The 18638-nt window shown below is 40.2% G+C and overlaps 1 protein-coding gene across 3 annotated transcripts in view; it reads left to right on the top strand.

The window, feature by feature from the left end:
- The first annotated feature begins 246 nt into the window (after positions 1-246).
- Pdlim3 (PDZ and LIM domain 3) overlaps positions 247-18638 on the top strand; it is a 31501-nt gene continuing 13109 nt past the window's right edge. For 2 of the 3 annotated variants that reach the window (XM_031339694.1, XM_031339696.1), the window contains exons 1-3: positions 253-454; positions 11577-11728; positions 12831-12915. In XM_031339694.1, coding sequence (XP_031195554.1) covers positions 362-454; positions 11577-11728; positions 12831-12915 — 330 coding nt within the window. In that variant the 5' untranslated portion in view covers positions 253-361. Of the gene's footprint in view, positions 455-11576; positions 11729-12830; positions 12916-18638 lie in introns of all 3 variants that reach the window. The other variant, XM_031339695.1, reaches the window with a different exon arrangement.

An 18638-nucleotide genomic window follows, 5' to 3' on the forward strand; every position in this document is an offset into this window, starting at 1 on the left:
ACTTCCCAGTTAAAGTGCACTGCTGAGCAAGTAGACGGTAAACAGGAGGACAGGTGTTACTTAAGGGAAGGATGGAAGCTGTAACCCGAAGCCTCCTTGGGCGGGGAGAGGTCTGGGCGACTGCACCCAGCTGGGAGCGCCTCTGGCCAAGCTCTGTCTCTCACTTCCAAAGTTGGAGCTCTCCTTGGTGGGAGGGGGCGGGGAGGAGGGGAGGCCAGTGACGTCACTCCGCAGCAGGGATAAAACTCCCGGACAGCATTCCCAGCTGGGTCGCAGCCCCAGGAGCTTAGTGGGTTGTCTGGTTCCGAGACTAGCGCTTTGCAGAGCCATCGGTCACTGGACCCACTCGCGGGAAGGCGTCATGCCCCAGAACGTAGTTCTCCCGGGTCCTGCGCCCTGGGGCTTCAGACTCTCTGGGGGCATAGACTTCAACCAGCCTTTGGTCATCACCAGGGTAGGTGTTTTCCATTCTGATTTTTTTTGCTGCAGGTCACTTGGCATCCGAGAGTAACCCTGGAGTTAAAAGAGAGTAACCAAGAAGTCCAGAGAGGGAGGCAGGATGGTGCACTGGTGGGGCCTGAACTTCTGTCTCCCAGTTGGACTTCAGCAACAAGCAGGGAGGATGCAAAGCAATTTAACCAAGGCAGCTCAGAAACTCTGCATCCCTTTTCCTTGGTCCCCAGCCATATATCCCAGAGAGGTCAACTGGCAGTGCGGGATTCCTGGGCTCAGAGGAGGGCTCCAGAGCTGAGGGGTGCTTTTGACTTTCCCCAACCCCATTCCCTTTCCTAACAGATACAGGGAACAAGAAAGACTTATTATTCTCGCAGTTACTTGGTGGTGGTGGTGGCTCTAAACTTGCATCTGAGCAGTTTTCTTGCCTGGATGAGAACTTCAGCATGGTACTGTTCTCAGGGCACAGCTTGGACTGGCCAAGTTGGAACCTCTCATATCAGCCAGACAGGGAAAATATTACTAATGTGTATTCCTCCGTTTCCAGGCATTTTTGGATAAATATTTTCCACAGCTGAGAACTTGGCTAAGGCAGCATTACCTATAATCCAAACTACAAAGAAAACCTGGGCAGTCGTTTACCTGATAGAGAGCAACCACTCAGTCTAATGACTTTGAAAAATAAGACTTTAGTAGCAAAAACCAAACTGCCTTAGTCCAGGGTATCTAAAGCAAACCCAACAAGAAGAAGGCTGTAAAAATGAAGCCCAGGGTTCCCTTTCTGTCAACAGATTTCTAGAATTATTGTAAAGCATCTAGTTGATAACTCCCTCAAGTCTTGAAAGCAAACTTTTCAGTTACTCATGCAAGCCATTCTACACGTGAGGGCACGAACTTTTAAATATTATAATTTTATGTTCTAAACGTTCTGCTTTTATTACTGCTCATGCTATATTTTATGAATACAGCTTTATAGCCTGATCATTTTTTTTTCAAAAGCAGATTTTGAATAGGGCAGTGTACACACATCACTATTATTTGTGAAACCCGATGCTTTTTAAAAATCCCAAAACATGTATCATAGGGTTGCATACAATGGCTCACTTCAAGCTTTGTTTTACATTTTTCAAAAACATGTAAACACATCTGACATGTGTTTTTATATGAGACCTTAAAACATACTCCCAGAAATGCTCTTAAGTAAATTAAGCAGAAAATGCCTCCATGATGTGGACCAAGCCGTTCCTTTTATAGTTTTACCAAAGAAAACAGTTCCCACTGTCTCTAAGAAATATGCTTACTTTATAAAAGTTCCACTTGCTCATAATTAAGTAACAGAGTCTCTTGAATCTTAACAAAGAATAAATCATATTTAAATTAAATCCGAAAGAATGAATTATGCCATAAAGACACTGGAAGAAATTTACAAAAGAATTATCTTAAGTATTACTCTGTAACATATCTGTCTAATGAATCATATGTTTGAAACTTGGGATCGTTGACACTGAAAGCAAGATTTATCTTAATGCAATCTTACATCTGCATTCAGACTACAAAGACCATCGATAAATGTATTTGATGTCATGACATTTTTATTTGAAGAGCCATTCTGTCTTGGATTTTTTAACTCACAGCTAATGTGTGTCACAACTGTGGGCACTTGATTCAATAATAAACCAGATGTTATTTATTTAAAGTATACCTTTTCAACGATTTTGACTTCTAGGGAACAGATAACACAGAATTGTTCCACTCCAGCTGTCCCCAAAGCCCTGCATATCAGGGATTCTTGTTAAATCAGTGCAAGCCCTCTCACTTGGGTTTTTATGCCTTTGTGGATTCTTATTAAGAATATGTTCATAATAATTACAGAGACATGAGAAATCATTTGGATAAAAACCTCAGAGGTGTAGTCAAAAGTACCTGCCGCTGCTAGGCAGTCATTCTATTTTATAATTTTAATATTACTCTATTACTTAAGTCTATGCATGAGAAAAACATCCCTCACTGTCCCCACTGACATTCAATGCTGTTCTTCGTGCTGCTGTCTTTATTCAAGACATCATAACTTCCTGCCCAGAGCCTGCCTACGGTCTCCAAGTCGCCCTGCAAATTCTTACCATCCACCTTTGAAAAGTACCAGGGGCTGTTCATCCTTCCCATTAAGCATCCTTCAGGGACATCACTAGCTTCTAGAGATCAGGAGATGGGTTCTTCTGCGTGGCTTTTTACTCTCTGTTCTGCCTTCTTTTCTTCCCTTCCCCTCCCATTCCTCTTCTCACTCCATACAAGGACAGTGATGCCACGGCTCCTGGCTGTTTATGATCTCCTTGGCATGGCTGTGCCTCTGATACACATTACTCTCTCCCAGAATTATTCTCTCTAGCCCTACCCCATGGTCCTCTCTGCCTACGGAAAAACCTAGCCCTCCTCTAGTCCTCTAATTGTGGTCCTTTCATCCATCGCATAGTCATACATAACTGCCTGCCTATCCCCTCTTATTATCTTGTCTATACCCAAGATACTTACGCATATATGACTCCATCACTTGCTCCTCAAGGGCAGGAACCTTGTATGTTGGAAACTGTCCAACACATAGCAACATCTGGTACATCACAGATGTTATAAATATAGCTGTAATACAAATGACTCAGATGCTCACCTTTTACATAACTTTATTGACATAAAAAGGCAGATTGTGCTCTCAAAACACTCACCCCACAATAAAGGTAAATGTTTGGTTAAGTTCTTAAGGACACAAAGAACTGAAATGCCATACATACTGTTAAAGGAAGCTCCGTCTATGAGAGGTATTTTCCCAAGCCGTTGATGTTTTTTTTTTTTTTGTTTTTTTTTGTTTTTTTGTGCTACATGCTAGATTGTATGTGCCCTCCCTGTCTGCTGCTATATAAATGCAGACTACGGAGGGCCCTCAGTTCATGACACTTCCCCTTTATAATGGCTTGAAAGTGACACTTTCAATTCAGACCATACTTAGAGTTCTCGACTCTGCCTGTGCTAAGAACTGACAGTGGTGTGCTACTACTCTGTCTTGATGCCGGACAGTGGTAAAAAGCCATGGTTAGTGCCAACCATATGATCAGCAGAGCAACAGTGAACAGTGTTTTGCCCTGCTCTATGGTAGGATGTTCACCAGGTTTGGTATACTCAATTTTGGTTGATTGACTGTGTCTTCGGCTGCATCAAGAAGTTGCAGTTGCTTGGGATATAGCTTCATCCTAAGTCGAGGAGCTTGTGCATAGTAAGTACCTGCTCCTTAAGAAACAACGGAGCTACAGCCAGGCTTGTGAGAGTGCCTAAAGGATGCCAAAGCTTTCGCCTTAAATCCAAAGAATTGAAAATAACGGCTCACACAGACTTGCAAAAGTAGCAAGATAGCTTTATTCTGAGTACAGCTCAGAGAGGGAGGCATTGTCAAAGCTGACAAGGGGCCTTGTGAGTGACACTACTCAAGGGCCCCGATCATTGGGCCAGGCCTTTTTTATGGGATTTAGAAGAGGAGAGAGTTAGTTACCAAGGGTTGTATAGTTTAGGTGGTTCTCTATGTTGACTGATAGATTAAGATATGTACTTATTTTATGCTTGCACATGCCATTCCCACAATGCAGCTGGGTTTAGTTATATGCATAATTAATTACACATAGACATAAGATAGTAAATAGGAGATTTTCCTAAGGGTTTGTATGAAAACACCGTTTTTGCCACAGTTTTCTAGAGGATTCTAAAGTTGTTAACAGTGTGAGTTGTTGTCACTCACACTGTTAGGAGTGAGGTGGATGCGCATAGGCTAAACAGACAAAGGAGCTAGTCTACCAAGTGCATTATTACTAGAGGAGCATACATATGCAAAATCGGGGTTTCGGGCTGCTAAGCTCTCGCCTGTGTCCTCCTGCTTTAAGGCAACATATGTTACCCACTCCATCTACTGAAACTGCAGTTCACAGAGTTACCACAAAGAGTTTCTGTCCCATAATTATTCACAAACCCACTAACCAGTGGTATAGTTTAGTATAATTTGAAGAAACACACACACACACACACACATCAAAAGGAAGGAAAATAAACTACCAAACCCAAGATTTTTCTAGACAACCTCTGCGCTACAGTTTGTGTAAGATAAAAATGTAGGCTTGGAACACTTGGTTTAAGAGCGAGTGTTACATTACAGTTCAAGTCTGAAGTGCCTCCCACTGCATTGTGTTTCGAGTGCTCAGTCTTTAGGAATGTTGAAGGCTCGGGAGCTTTTAGGAAGGGGGGGTCTGGCTAATGGAGGTAGTCACAGAGCCAAGGTTTGAGGTCTGAGGTTACACTGGTTCCAGCCTAGGAACCCTTCTGCTCCCTCTATAGGTGTGTTAGCTATCCTGACACATGATGGCACAAACTCATAGACGGTGCATACTTCAAACACTGTATTTCATAGAACGATGTTTAAAGTTCACATCTCTACATGAGCTCCTTTAGTTTTGGAGTGTGTTGTTGGTTGGTTGGTTGGTTGGTTGGTTGGTTGGTTGGTTGGTTGGTTGGTTGGTTTTTTGTTCTGGGGGGTAGGTTTTTTTTATTTTTTGCTTTGTTTTACTTTGTAAGAAGATCCTAAGAGTTCTTCTGGAAGTTTCTTGCCCAACCAGGATGTGGGTTTACTCTCACAGAAGACACAAATTGTTGACATTTGTAAAATTCCAATGTGGAATGCAGCAGAAACTCAGGTGCTGAGTCTGTACTGAGGCCAGTAAGTCTTTCCCCCTTTTATCCCTGCTTCCTTTACCTTGGGACTTCAGGGTCTGTGCAGCGAGGAACAACTCAGAATGCTAGTGTATTCTCAGTGCTTGCTTCTCTCTCTCTCTCTCTCTCTCTCTCTCTCTCTCTCTCTCTCTCTCTCTCTGTGTGTGTGTGTGTGTGTGTGTGTGTCTATGAGACAGAGAGAGAGACAGAGACTGTCTCTCTCCCTCCATTCTTCTCTTCCTCCCTCTCTCTCTTTCCCTCCCACCCCCTTTCTCTCTCCCTCTCTCTCCCTCTCTCTCCCTCTCTCTCTCTCTCTCTCTCTCTCTCTCTCTCTCTCTCTCTCTCTCTCTCTCTCTCACACACACACACACACACACACACAAATCTGTTACTTCAATCTAGATTTTATTTGAAATTTGAAAATTTAGAATGGGAGGCTTATAATTGGACACAATCTTGTCCTAGGATAAACCAAGGGCAGTAGACTAAAACCCTGTGTAATTTTGTGCTCACAACAACGGTGTCTGCAGAGAAGCATTGGTTCATGTGTTCATAATATTGATTGCAAAATGTCCTGTTAAGTGAAAGGCACTGAGGGGCAATGATTACAATGAGTAAGGATCTCTCCCCTCGAAGGCACATGTATGTACATAAACTACCATGACAAACTGGTCCAAAATTTCACATGCAAAGTATGGTATGAGAGATAGCAGGAGGCACAGGAGTGAGAAGGGTACCCCAGGGAGGCTGCACAGAGCAAAGGAAGAGCTTGTGAAACAACCTCAGTAGGAATTCTAGATTTTTCACATAATAAATAACCCCATATGAGTATTGATTTCTGAGCATCGATTTTCTTACATTAAAATAACAGTAACTGCTTTTGCAAGATTGTCTTATGAATTAAGCAAGCTAAAAGCCCCAATAATAATGCTATCATAACAGTAAAGTAATTGTTTTCAGCCCAGACTATACATTAGAATCTTGCAGATCTCTTTGAAAACACCTATCCTCAGGGTCATGAGCACATTTTGTGTAAATGATACGAGAATGTCACCCTAGAAACTTCCATTGTACCCAGCTCCTGGAGGGATTTATATGCCTGGCCAGGCTTTCAAAGTTCATTTGGTATGGAATGGGGAATAATCGAATGGTTTAACATCAAGAGCCAAAATCATCTAAAGTATCTATAAATAACACAGTTCCTGGGTCCTTTCCTATTGATTCTGAGCCTTGATTCCAGACATCTGATGTAGGACATCGCTATGGCCAACAAGGACCCCCGGGTGGTTCTTGTAACAGGGAAGTTTAAAAATCATGATGCTGAGTGATTGACTGCAGAGTTCTGGCCAGTTATCTCTTTGGTAACTTTAATAGTTAAGACATTAATGACCACAAATATGAGATAATTCATTTTAAAACCTTATGCTTCATCTCACCTCTCTGCTCTCTCAAGAGGAGAAAGCATAGTAATAAAAAGCTGTGGGCACACTATAAAAAATCCAAAGTAATAATATAATAGTCGAACATTAAAATAAAGCAGCAGTATAAATAGAATAGTGAGTTCTTATACCTCTGTGAACGGTTTAACTTACAAAAACAAAGTCACATCAGCAGGCATTTTAGTCACTACTCACTCTAATCATCAGCCTTGCTGAACTAGAAAACGAGGAAGGACTGAAAGCATTGTGTATCTCCTTCTCTCTCTCTCTCTATCCCTTTTGTGCCTCATCCATCTACCTGTGGAGGATTAAAAGCAGTAAGAACCATGTTGAAAACAAAGTTGGAAGTGGGTTCTCACCATCATTAGCGACATTCCCTAGCTGACTTCCTTTCTGTTGCAGCGATACAACACCTGACTAAAAGCAAGGTAGAGGAAAAGGGGTTTGTGTTGCTTACAACTCCGGGTCATACTTACCAATGAAGGAAGAGAAAGGGAACCCAAGGCGGGCCTTTTCACAGCCAAGACAAACAGCAGGAACTACTTCCAGAAGCTGTTTGTCAACTGGAAAGCTTGTACTGGCTTGCCTATGTACTGGTTTACCTCTTCATCTCAAGACCACCTGCCTAGGGATGATACCGTTGATAATGACTGGGCCTCCCTACATCAATCAGCAGTTAAGACAATCCCCTGCAAACATGCCCATAGGTCCAGCTAGGCAATCCCTCAGCTGAGACTGTCCTTTCAGGTGACTCTACTCTGTGTCAAGATGAGAGTTAAAGCTACTCAGGCCAGCTTCTGAAATGCCTGGTGACATGGTCCTGTAGGAAGCCCTGGATAACTTAGATCTCTTTATTATAAAAACAGAGCAGTTCTTTCTGCTCAGCCTATCATAGAACATCACTGAAAAAAAGTGAAGTTTTAAAAATGTACCATTTTGTAGAAAGATAAGATGAAATCCTTAACTTTCAAATTTGTTGTTAATAAAACGTAGTCCCTTCTAATATCTAAAATATTTGACTTTGATATTTGAAGTCTGCTCAATCTATAAAGTCAATATTTATTACTTGTTCAACATTTAAGGTCTGGTGTCTATTTAAAATGTGTATAGGCATTTAACCCACCCAGCAGCACAGTGCACAAGCACTGACAGATACATCTAGACACACATATTCACACAGCTCTATTTTCCATTCATTATAACCAAAGTTAAGACAAAACAAAAAAAAAGTTAAACATTTCCAGATCAGGACTGACTGTTCTACAACCTGAGTCCGTTCAACTGTATTATCAAACCTAAGAGGGGGCTTTACAAACAGACACACTAAGCCTCATTTAATGTTTTAGCCCAAAGAAAGCATTCTGACCTTGGAAGCTTAAAAATAGAAAGTACTGCCCTAGATATTCTATATTGAAAGAATATTAAACAATTAGGATTCTTTTTATCCCTACCAAGGCCATTGGGGATGGAAACTTTGTTCTAACAGTTCCGAGTCCAGGAGAACTTCTAAATAAAAGTAGCTAAGAAGTAGTTCCCAAAAGCTAAGATGTAATAAGCCCAGTTTCCTCACCAAGCTTCTACCAACTGTGCCCACTAGAAAATCTTCATGACACAGACTATCCAAGCACAATAAACAATCTGGTTCTGGAGATCTAGGATACATGCAAACTTAACTATTTTTGAAGATTTTATTATCTAGATGAACTTGAATCTCTCTAGGGGCTCAGAATGGAACAAAATAAGCAAATTAAAAACAGCGAATCGACCCTTAATCCTGGAGTAATGTATTAGGAACACTAGAGCTTATTCCTGGAGTAATTTGAGGCCTAAAATAAGATTCATGAGTAATTTTGATTACAATTTCCAGTTTCTAAATATAAAAATGGTAAGTTCATAATAATAAACATAAACTGGGCTGGGATAATGACTCAGGAGAAAGAGCACTTGCTGCGCCAGCATGGGAATCTGAGTTCAGATCCCCAGCAATCGAGTAATAATTCTGGCCTGGCTGGACCTGCAATCCAGTCCCTGTGAAGTTGTGGAAACAAGGGGCTTCTTCTACCCAGCCAGCCTAGCAGGAAAATGGGGAGTTAGAAGTTCAGTAAGAGATCCTGTCTCAAAGTAGATGTCTTAGTTAGGGTTTTACTGCTGTGAACAGACACCGTGATTAAGGCAGCTCTTATAAGGACAACATTTAATTGGGGCTGGCTTACAGGTTCAGAGGTTCAGTCCATCATCATCAAGGCAGGAGCATGGCAGCATCCAGGTAGGCATGGTGCAGAAGGAACTGGGAGTTCTACATCTTGATCTGAAGGCTACTAGCAGAATACTGGTTTCCAAGCAGCTCTTATGAGAATCTTAAAGCCCACACCTACATTGACACACTTACTCCATCCAACAGGGCCACACCTTCTAATAATGCCACTCCCTGGGCAGAGTATATTCAAGCCATCACACATGAAGGTACATGTGATTGTGCCTGTGAGCATGTGCACAGAGAGGGATGGAGAGAGAGAGAAAGAGAGAGAGAGAGAGAAAGAGAGAGAGAGAGAGAAAGAGAGAGAGAGAGAGAATCACATATACACAACACATACACACATATATAATCTTTTAGTACTGCTTTTTTTTTCATAAGCCCTAATTTAAATGACTTTTCCATTCATTCTTCAGTTTTTCATTTACTGAGTTTAAATACTGGGTAATACACTGTGAAACATTAGAAATAATCCTTGACCTATAATGGGCTTATATCCTGATAACACCATCAAAAGTTGAGACTACTGTAAGTTGAAAATGCATAATGCATCTTGACAGATTTAACATGCCCAACACTAGTTTACAAGCAAAGTACACTCACAGAATGTTGTCCACCCAACTAGCCTAAACTTCAGAATCCTCTCTCTCTCTCTCTCTCTCTCTCTCTCTCTCTCTCTCTCTCTCTCTCTCTCTCTCTCTCTCTCTCTCTCTCTCTCCTGACTTGACCTGAGCTCTGCAATTACCTCCAAAATCATTAGCAAGTGTTCTACTGCAAATCTCCAAATAAGCAAAAAAACAACTACAGTGCCCAAAGTAAGGTTCATCCTGAATTTATACACCTTTTGAAAGCTGTTAATTGCCAGTCAAATCAGCATGAGTCAGGGACCCTCCAGCACATAAATTTGCAGCCTAGTTGAGAAGATAGTAACTAAGACAGCTTAGTTACAAAAGTAACTAGGCAAATACAAAATTAAAAGTAATCTTCATGAAGGAAATAAACAAGATATAAAGATAAATAACAAGTTTGAGGGACTAGAAAAAAGACATTTCAGAACTTTAGGGAATTTTCTAATATGTATTATTTGTACTTAAACCTAAAGAACAAGAAGGAGCCATCAAGTGAGGATTATGTCATATAGAAATAGTTACACATGTAAAACCTTTAGGAGGGACAGGATTGTTCTGTTTGAGAAACTTAAAGGAAATCAGAATAGCCATTGTATATAATATAAAGGAGCATAGGAGTGGGGTCAGATGTCTGGACAATTAACTAGGAGTACAGACAGAAAAATGAGAGAAATATTTACCCAGAAAAATAACCTTTCATTTTTAACTGGATATTCAGCATACTAATGGTCTACATTTTCTATTTCTAAGCATCAAAAATACAGTAACATATATTTCCCTAAAGTACTATTCTTTCATGTTCCACTTCTAAAAATTTCATACACACTCTAATAGAAAAAATTAAATCTTTTTCCCCCTATTTTGAAAAATATCTGATTTTTAAGTAACATGTTTAGGCCATTTATATTTAATGTAGTTACCAGATCAGACTTCATTAAAACCTATTATCTTATTAGATGTTTTCTAATTCCACCTCTTCATTCATGGAGAAGATAATGTGACTGAATACAAACTTCCTTTGTGTCTTTGGTTCTTTACATTCATGCTAACTTACACCAAGCCATTGGCAAAGTATTGTTTCACCTGCATTTTTATTAACAGCTATTATGTTGGCCACTTCTTCCTCCCTGCTCTGTCACAGGGACACCTATGCATAGGCATGGGCCCTTCCTTCCTTGGAGATCTCATCTTTCCTTGAACTTCTTCCCAGTGACTTCAGTTCTCTAGAATGCCATCAATGTTTATATTGTCAGGCTTCTTTTGTCAGCTCAAGAGTGACCCTTTCCCCAGATTCCTAGACTTGCTAGACTAGATGCTCTTGTCCTAGTTTAAGCTGTTATAACCGGGTGGCTTTTCAACAACCAAAATTGTTTCTTACAGTTCTAAAAGCTAAAAATCTAAGTTAGGGTACTAACATAGTTGGGCCCTCTTCCAGATTTCAGATGACCAACTTTTTGTGTCTCTACGGAGATGGCATAAAAACATCAGAGCTATTTTGGAGGACTATTTATAAGGGATCTAAGTCATGATGACTCTAGACTACTGACCTTCTTGAGGGCTTCTTCTTCAAAAGTCATCGAGTTGAAAAAATAGTCACCATATGAACTTGGGGGAGTATAAGTATCTAACCCAAGCTTCTCACCTCATGATAATGTTAAAACAAAAACTTAGCAAGTTCTTAAGTGGGTTCAATTCAAATACCAAAATTGCTAAAATGTCAAAAAACTCTATCTCAAAATAGAAATTTCTGGCTAAGAAAAAAAAAAAGCTTTAAAATTATTTGTTTTCAACAGAGAAAACATTCACAGATGTAGTTATATGAAATATTTTAAAAACAAGAGATAAAATAGTGCTTACAATATGGCTAGTATGAAAATTATTTAACATAATAAAATAGTATTAGTACAATCGAGCAACTGGGAGTTCTTTTAAAATTAGGGTTAAGATTTGGCAACAAGTGAAACACTGAAAAATTTGCCAGGATAACATACAACTACAAAGTATAAAATTCAAGAAACTGCTGGGATATTAGATTTTAAGTGGTGTCTTGGTTTCTTCCAGGTCACGCCAGGGAGCAAGGCGGCAGCTGCCAACCTGTGTCCTGGAGATGTCATCTTGGCTATTGATGGCTTTGGTACGGAGTCCATGACTCACGCTGATGCACAAGACAGGATTAAGGCAGCATCTTACCAGTTGTGTCTCAAGATTGACAGGTGTGCCTCAGCTAACTGGGTCAAACCCTGATCTGTTTTTCTGGAGAACCTGAACCAGGGCTCTAATCTGTCTCATCTGCCTCGTGAGAAATGTCATAGGCCTAGAACTCTGATGGAATTTCTCATGTATTTGCCACTTCATTCTCATAATCACTGAAATTAATCAATGTAGCATTTAGTCGTAGCCCAGGGACTTGACAATGAAAATAATTATAGCCATGACAACACAAGAATGAACAGCTGATCATATATCTGTGACATGGAATAGCTCTGAAAGATGCTCTGTATTTCAGATCTCCTAATTTGCCCAAAAGTGACCATGTTAAATTCTGTTGCTAATATCCTCTCAGCCGTTTTGTGCAGGTTCATATCAAAAGGTTGTTTACATGGTGTGAATAAAAAATGTGCATACGTTAAGTATGCAGATATTTCTATACCACCTCCTAAAGCAAGAATTTGAACTCAACTTGTTATGACAGCCTTGGTATGAAGCTGAAAATAATGAAGCAGTAATCGGTTACAGCGGTCGCTTGCATGTGATTACCATGTTGCTTCTGTACTGAACAACCATCTCTACTGGGCCAGAGGGCCAACTCCATCAGACATCCGTAAGCGTCATGAAGAAAAAATAGATTCTTTTCAATCTGTGCCTATGCTTCTGAGCCACAGATGCATGAGAAGAGCAGGACAAACCATAGCTCTGTGATGCCAGGCACACGGTCACATGGCCAATCTCTCCCTGGCTCCTGTAGCCACCTTGGTAGGAGAGGAGAGAGGAGAGACTGAGACAGCTTACCTCCCAGTGTCTTCGGGTCTCTAAACTTCCTTCTTCTGTTGTTTTTGCACGCAGTGCAGATGCACTTTCTCCAGAGACAACATCATGCACTCCAGGCAAGCTTACTGTGTTCTCAGGTCCTCGAAAGGACACTAACGATATAAGACTTAACTAAATGAGGACGTACAGAATAATAAAAAAGATAAATCCTTCGGGCTTAAATTAGTGAAGGTTGCTAATATTTTTCACAAACATCATGGGAAATAATGTATATTTTTAAAAGAAGTGCCATTTGGATTTCGAGCTTGCAAACTTTTTTATTTGCAGGGCAGAAACTCGCTTATGGTCTCCGCAGGTATCTGAAGATGGAAAAGCACATCCCTTCAAAATCAACTTAGAAGCTGAACCGCAGGTATGGGGTTAAGAGGAAGTGATACCACATCACAATTTCTGCTCAGGGTGGGGTAGCGTCCACAGGGGCAGGGGTGCGGGAAGAAGCGTCAAATCCAAAAATGAGAACAGGACACCTGTAAAGTGGTGATGCGTCAAATCCAAAAATGAGAACAGGTCACCTGTAAAGCGGTGATTGTTCTCTACTCTGTGAGATTAATTTATATGATTCATGTGTTTTTACATCCAAAGAAAAACAGAGTGTCCCTAGGCAAATGTCTCTTTAAAGATCAAGTATATTCTCTGCTGGACATGTTAGCATATGTCTGTAGTCCCAGAGCTTAGGAGATGGAGGCAGGACTGCTGAAAGGTCAATGCCCATCCATAAGAGACAAAAAGTTCCAGGCCAGCCAGGGCTCCATATTGAGGCCATGCCATACAAAAGAAAAAAGAAAAAAAGGAGAAAAACACACATTCTCATTAGGAACAATATGACTACTTTGTACAGAATCGCTATTATTATTATTATTATTATTATTATTATTATTATTATTATTATTTCTTGTGATAGACTTCAGCCAAATAAATGGCCATGATGTAATCTAAGAACCCCAAGTTGTTCAAATAAAGCAAAATAAAAACTAGGCTGTGCCATTTGGAACAGGTGCCTCTAATTTAGTAATTACTGTGCTCTTTAGTCCTTTACGGTCTTTTGTACAGGTCTTATTTTAACATCCTTCTTTCGTTCTCAGCTCTGATATTCTATAATCCAATTTACCTTACCCCAAAAGAATTGAAGTTTGTTATCACAGAAATATTCTGCACAAGCAGCTGACTTACAAAAAGATAAAGGCCTTTTCTCCAGAGGCAGCCCTGTCCCTTGAGCCATGTGAATCTAATCATCTGATGCCTATCTGGCTATGTCTACTTTGAGAAAATCTGCCCCCCCTGAAAACCTGAAATTGAATCAAACCTCAATTATAATACACTGGAAAAATCTAATTAAGAACAGGGTTTTGGAACCTCTACTTAGAAGCTGCTGTGGCTTAGAGAGACAAAGATACGTGCTTAATAGCATCTTTGAAGCAAGCTTTTCTATTGAAATGCTCTATAATCCTAGCATGCAGTTTTCCGTCCACCCAGTGAAGACTGTCTGAGAGCATATTTATAATTCACACTTAGCACTCTTGTTCCTGTCAGGCTCATTGGCTCCCTGGTTTGTCCTGAACGTTTTCTACTTGCCCCAGTTAAGACACTGTTTTCACATCATAAAATAGACATAGCACAGCATAAGGACAAGTATCTCATGAGTTACTCAAAGATTAAATATAGCAGTAGAAGCAAAGGCCTGAAGCTAGTCAAGTGAGTGGCCGGTCTCAAGCTTAGTGTCTTGTCCCCTTAATCCAGAAGCTGTGCCGGGAGCCTCCCCAACTCTTAAGAACACACACCTGCTTACCTAAGGGCTTTCTATTTTCACTGTCATGGTGACAATGAAGAGTCCCTTCCTTGTGATGATTACAAAGGAGATCAGATTGTAATTCTAAATTGTTCTCCTTCAAAGCTTTATTTCAGTTAAAATACAGTTTCTCTCGGCCCCACCACAGAAACAGAAACATAACATGTAGTCTTTACCCAAAGGATTCTTGCCTTGCCTTTTGACTAAAAGGGAAGGGAGAGCCTGTGCCTAAAAATTATGAGCAAAATGAAGAGAGAGAAGAGGCCTCAAGGGAAATGAACAGGGTATAGAATGCTCTAGAGGCAGGAGCCGATGGCCTGCTCTCCTCACCAAGGCTCCCCAAGGCATAGCCTGCAGCAAGCACCCACTACATTGTAGACTAATGAGTGAGTGAGAATAGCAGGCCAGAGGAGAAAGTGGATTTCCCAGCAATGACTAGGACTGGTCCTGAAGAGCAGTTCAGCTACTGTTGAGTCCAGCTGTTAAGTTCTGTGTGATCTTGGAAGGTGAGTGGCATATTTAGGTCAGATACAACTTTCATTCTTCAGAGGAAATGAGCAAATGATGAAAAAAGTTGGAGAGCTACTATAGATCTGCTGTCCTCTGCTAAAAATGCTTAGGACCAGAAACTCCATTAATTTGAAACATTTGCATATACACAGTGAGATACTTTATCTAAGAGATAACATAAAGTTTAATTTTGCCCTTTTTACATCTTGACACATAGGTTCAGGGTTATGGGCCCGCCCATCTCACTGGGATCCAGGGCATGAGGCCAAGCATGGGATTTTCTGTTTGTGACACCATACCATTGCTCAAAACTCTCCTCTTTTTAGAACTGTTTGGATTTCTGGATTTTGGATTAGAGACGATCAATCTGTAATCATGGCGGAAAGAGATCTGAAAGCCATTGGTGGCTCACCTCACATGCTAGGGTCCTGTATGTTGACTACTAACCCCTCTACTCGGTCACTTGACTAGACACAAGGGAAGGTTAGATGAAGCATAAAGTTCTAGATACATCACTGTTGGGCATACACAGTGCTTTTCAGTAATACACAAGCCTGTTTACTTCCCATCCACATGGGTTGGTCATTTAAGAGGCAACAACACACATGAAAAGGAGACCCCTGTGGCCCTTCTGTTGACTGCCCAAACTTGGAGTCTCTAGAATGCAATGGATAAAATTCCCATTTCTTTGTCCGCACACATTACACAGTGAACAATGCATTACATGCGCCTTTTGTGAGTTACATTCCTATCCCAAATGTCTCCTTGTTTTTCAAACCCTAACTCACCAACCTGCGATGTAAGATAACTAAACAAGTTCAACTGAGGGGCCAAACCCAAGGTGAGGCTCAATCCCAGATGCTGCTCACACGCTGTCAGGACTGATTAAACCAAGGTGTGCATAAGCCACAGTGGGAGGAGTCTGTGCTTGCCTACCTTCTCTCCAGAATTGTCCAGGAGTGACAACTCTTGAGGTGAAGTGACAAAAGAGATCTCTTCTGCAAATCTGTTTGCATTAATTTATGATCATCACTCTTCTAAGAACTAGCTTTTAAGGCATAATTCTAATTTTAAATATTCTGACCTCTTCTTAATCATTTTATTAACCCAGATATCCTAAACTTAAGGGTTGGGAACTACCAGTTTTTAGTTTTTAGTTTTCACAATTCCACAAATAGGGAAAGGGAAATGAATTTCTTTTAAAAAATGAAAAAGGTGACAATTAGGTTAACAACTATAGCAGGCATCCAGATAGAGCCTTTTAAAATTCCATTCATTTGAGTCATGCCTAGGCCTTACTGGCTCCCTCTCCAAGAAGCCAGTGTTTGACTGGCTCAGAGATAAGAACAATTTCAGCTCTCCTAATCATCAAAGGATTTCCCCTCCTGCTGCTCTTCAGCGGGTTTTCGACATGACAGACTCACAAGGCACAGACGTTCGGTCCACAAAACAGCTGAGTATCAGGGTAGCTCTCCATCTGAGTGTTCTGGAGACCACACAGAGAGATTTTCTTCTAACAGGTTATACATTTGGGGCCTTAGCATTTGGATTAAAAACAAAAAACAAAAAAAAAAAAGAAAAGAAAAAAAACCCGCTTTACAAAAAGATTTACTTTCCCCTTTAATGGGAACTATGTAAACAGAGCAGGGACCTTCTGAAAAGCAGAGGTGTGTCAGTTGGGGAAATGAATGCCATCAGCGAACATTTAAATGTTGTTATGGGTGAAAAGAAAATGTCTACAAACAGAATATTTGAGTTCTTATTTCTCAACCCAATCAAATTGTTGGAGTAAATATTGTGACCTTTGGCAACTGGATAAAATATTCTTTCTTATTTTAAATACACTATCTGATCACTGAAAGAGAAAAAAAAAACTATGTCCCATTATCCAAGACCAAGTAATAGCATGTCAATATATAGGTATATAGATATAGATAATGATGAGTGTGTGTGTATGTGTGTGTGTGTGTGTGCGTGTGTATGTAGTGTTTTTCCCTGTAAGCTCAGACTTCGAGGCCTTTTTCTCACACAATTCTAATAATTGATATAAAAGTAATGATTAGATTTTTTTTCATCTTTCCATACTATCATGAAATAGAGAAGTTTTGTTTTTATAGATTCAGATTTGAGTCTTAGGCTTCAAAAGGACCTGAGGAGGTGTTCAGATCACCAACAACTAAATGGATTTATTTCCCTTGAGCCTGGCAGTCTATGAACAGGCTTAGACATTTCTAAACAAGACATTGCTCTAGACAAGTGTGTGGTTAGACCTTCTTCAAAGCTTTGTTTCTCAAGCAAACTGTTACTTTAATTCCTGCTTAATAGCTGCCACATAACTCAAAGCTATGGTGTACCTTGTATAGCAAGAGAGATGCTAGGTGGAAACAAATTTTAAAAAACGGCTCTTTCTAAGCACGAAGAACATTATGCCTGTGTCTTTGTACAGAACTGTGTCTTCCTGTTACATGGGCAGCCACAGTTTGTTTCCATAAGTTAAGAGCAATCTCCAATGCTTTGGTAACATTTGCTATACAAAGCAAGTTTTCATTGATATTTCCCCCATCGCTCCTCTAATGGGGAGTGGATACACTTGGAGCCCAAAAGGATGGTTTTAAGAGGGGCTCCACTTCAAGGGTGAGCATGAACTGATAGCTTCATATTTCTCAAGCCTGATGCTATAGATTCATTGCCTCACTTTGACTGGATCAAATATTTGCTCACTTCATGACCTTGGTTTCTTGTGTCCCTGCAAGGTTTTCACATGAAAAATTTAGAAAATGGCAGGTTAAAAAGACAAATGAAATATAGGAGTCAGGCACACTGCTTCAGAGAAAGAAAGTAACAACCTGGATACTTTGTTTATGAACAACATCATCAAGTAAGAAATTTAAGGAGAGGCCCATTTTTCTGCTGTCAGTGCCTTTTCATCAAATTAGTAACTTGTGCCATGGCTGCTCTAACATTTCACTCCTTCAAAATATTATTCCTGAATACAAGCCTCTAACATTTAAAAAACATATTTTAAAATTGAGAATTAATCTGAATGACTACTTTTCCACAAGAATTATTTGATGGCTTTCTCTGGGTAGTACAGACCAAGAGCTGAACTACATAGAAAAATCTGTGTTGCATGTGCTTTTCCAAGAAAAGCGAAATAAGAAGGAATTAAAGTGGACTAGCAGGCATCTGATTGGCTTTGTCTTTGGATGCTGTTTGGCCATCAACAATGATGTAAGACTTGGACAGAATGCTGCCTGTCTGTACCATCATTAAATTTCTTGTTTAACTTTGGTGTATACACTTCATTGTGCTTTGGGGAATAACTCCAGAGGCCCATAAACTAATGCTTTGCAAAGCCTAAACAAAAGAGTTTTAAGCCTGTATCAGAAAGACTTCCTTTTATGTTGTAAGTAGAAAATAAAGTCATTTTTCTTTTAACCAATTCCATTTCTAATGAAAAAGAGAGGGAGGAGGGAAGGGAGAGAGAAAGGGCACAAACTGAAAATCAAAAAGGCTTGAAGCTGGTTAACTTATGCACTGCCATTTGGAAGTCCTACTGGAATCATGATACCACAAATGTCTTCAGAGGGGCTGATCCCTATGCAGGGCAACCACTATCCATGTTTATTCATTATCTGAAAACACATGAAACAAAAGCTAGAGGCAGATATTTTTCCCTAATCAAGCCATCATAGTATGTTAACTAATTATTGTAAATGTAATGCTACTTACCAAGATTTTAAAGACATTTCATACTTTGTTCTATAAAACCAACTAGG

This window comes from Mastomys coucha, unplaced genomic scaffold (genome assembly GCF_008632895.1).
Source record: "Mastomys coucha isolate ucsf_1 unplaced genomic scaffold, UCSF_Mcou_1 pScaffold22, whole genome shotgun sequence".
In the NCBI taxonomy this organism is placed as follows: domain Eukaryota; kingdom Metazoa; phylum Chordata; class Mammalia; order Rodentia; family Muridae; genus Mastomys; species Mastomys coucha.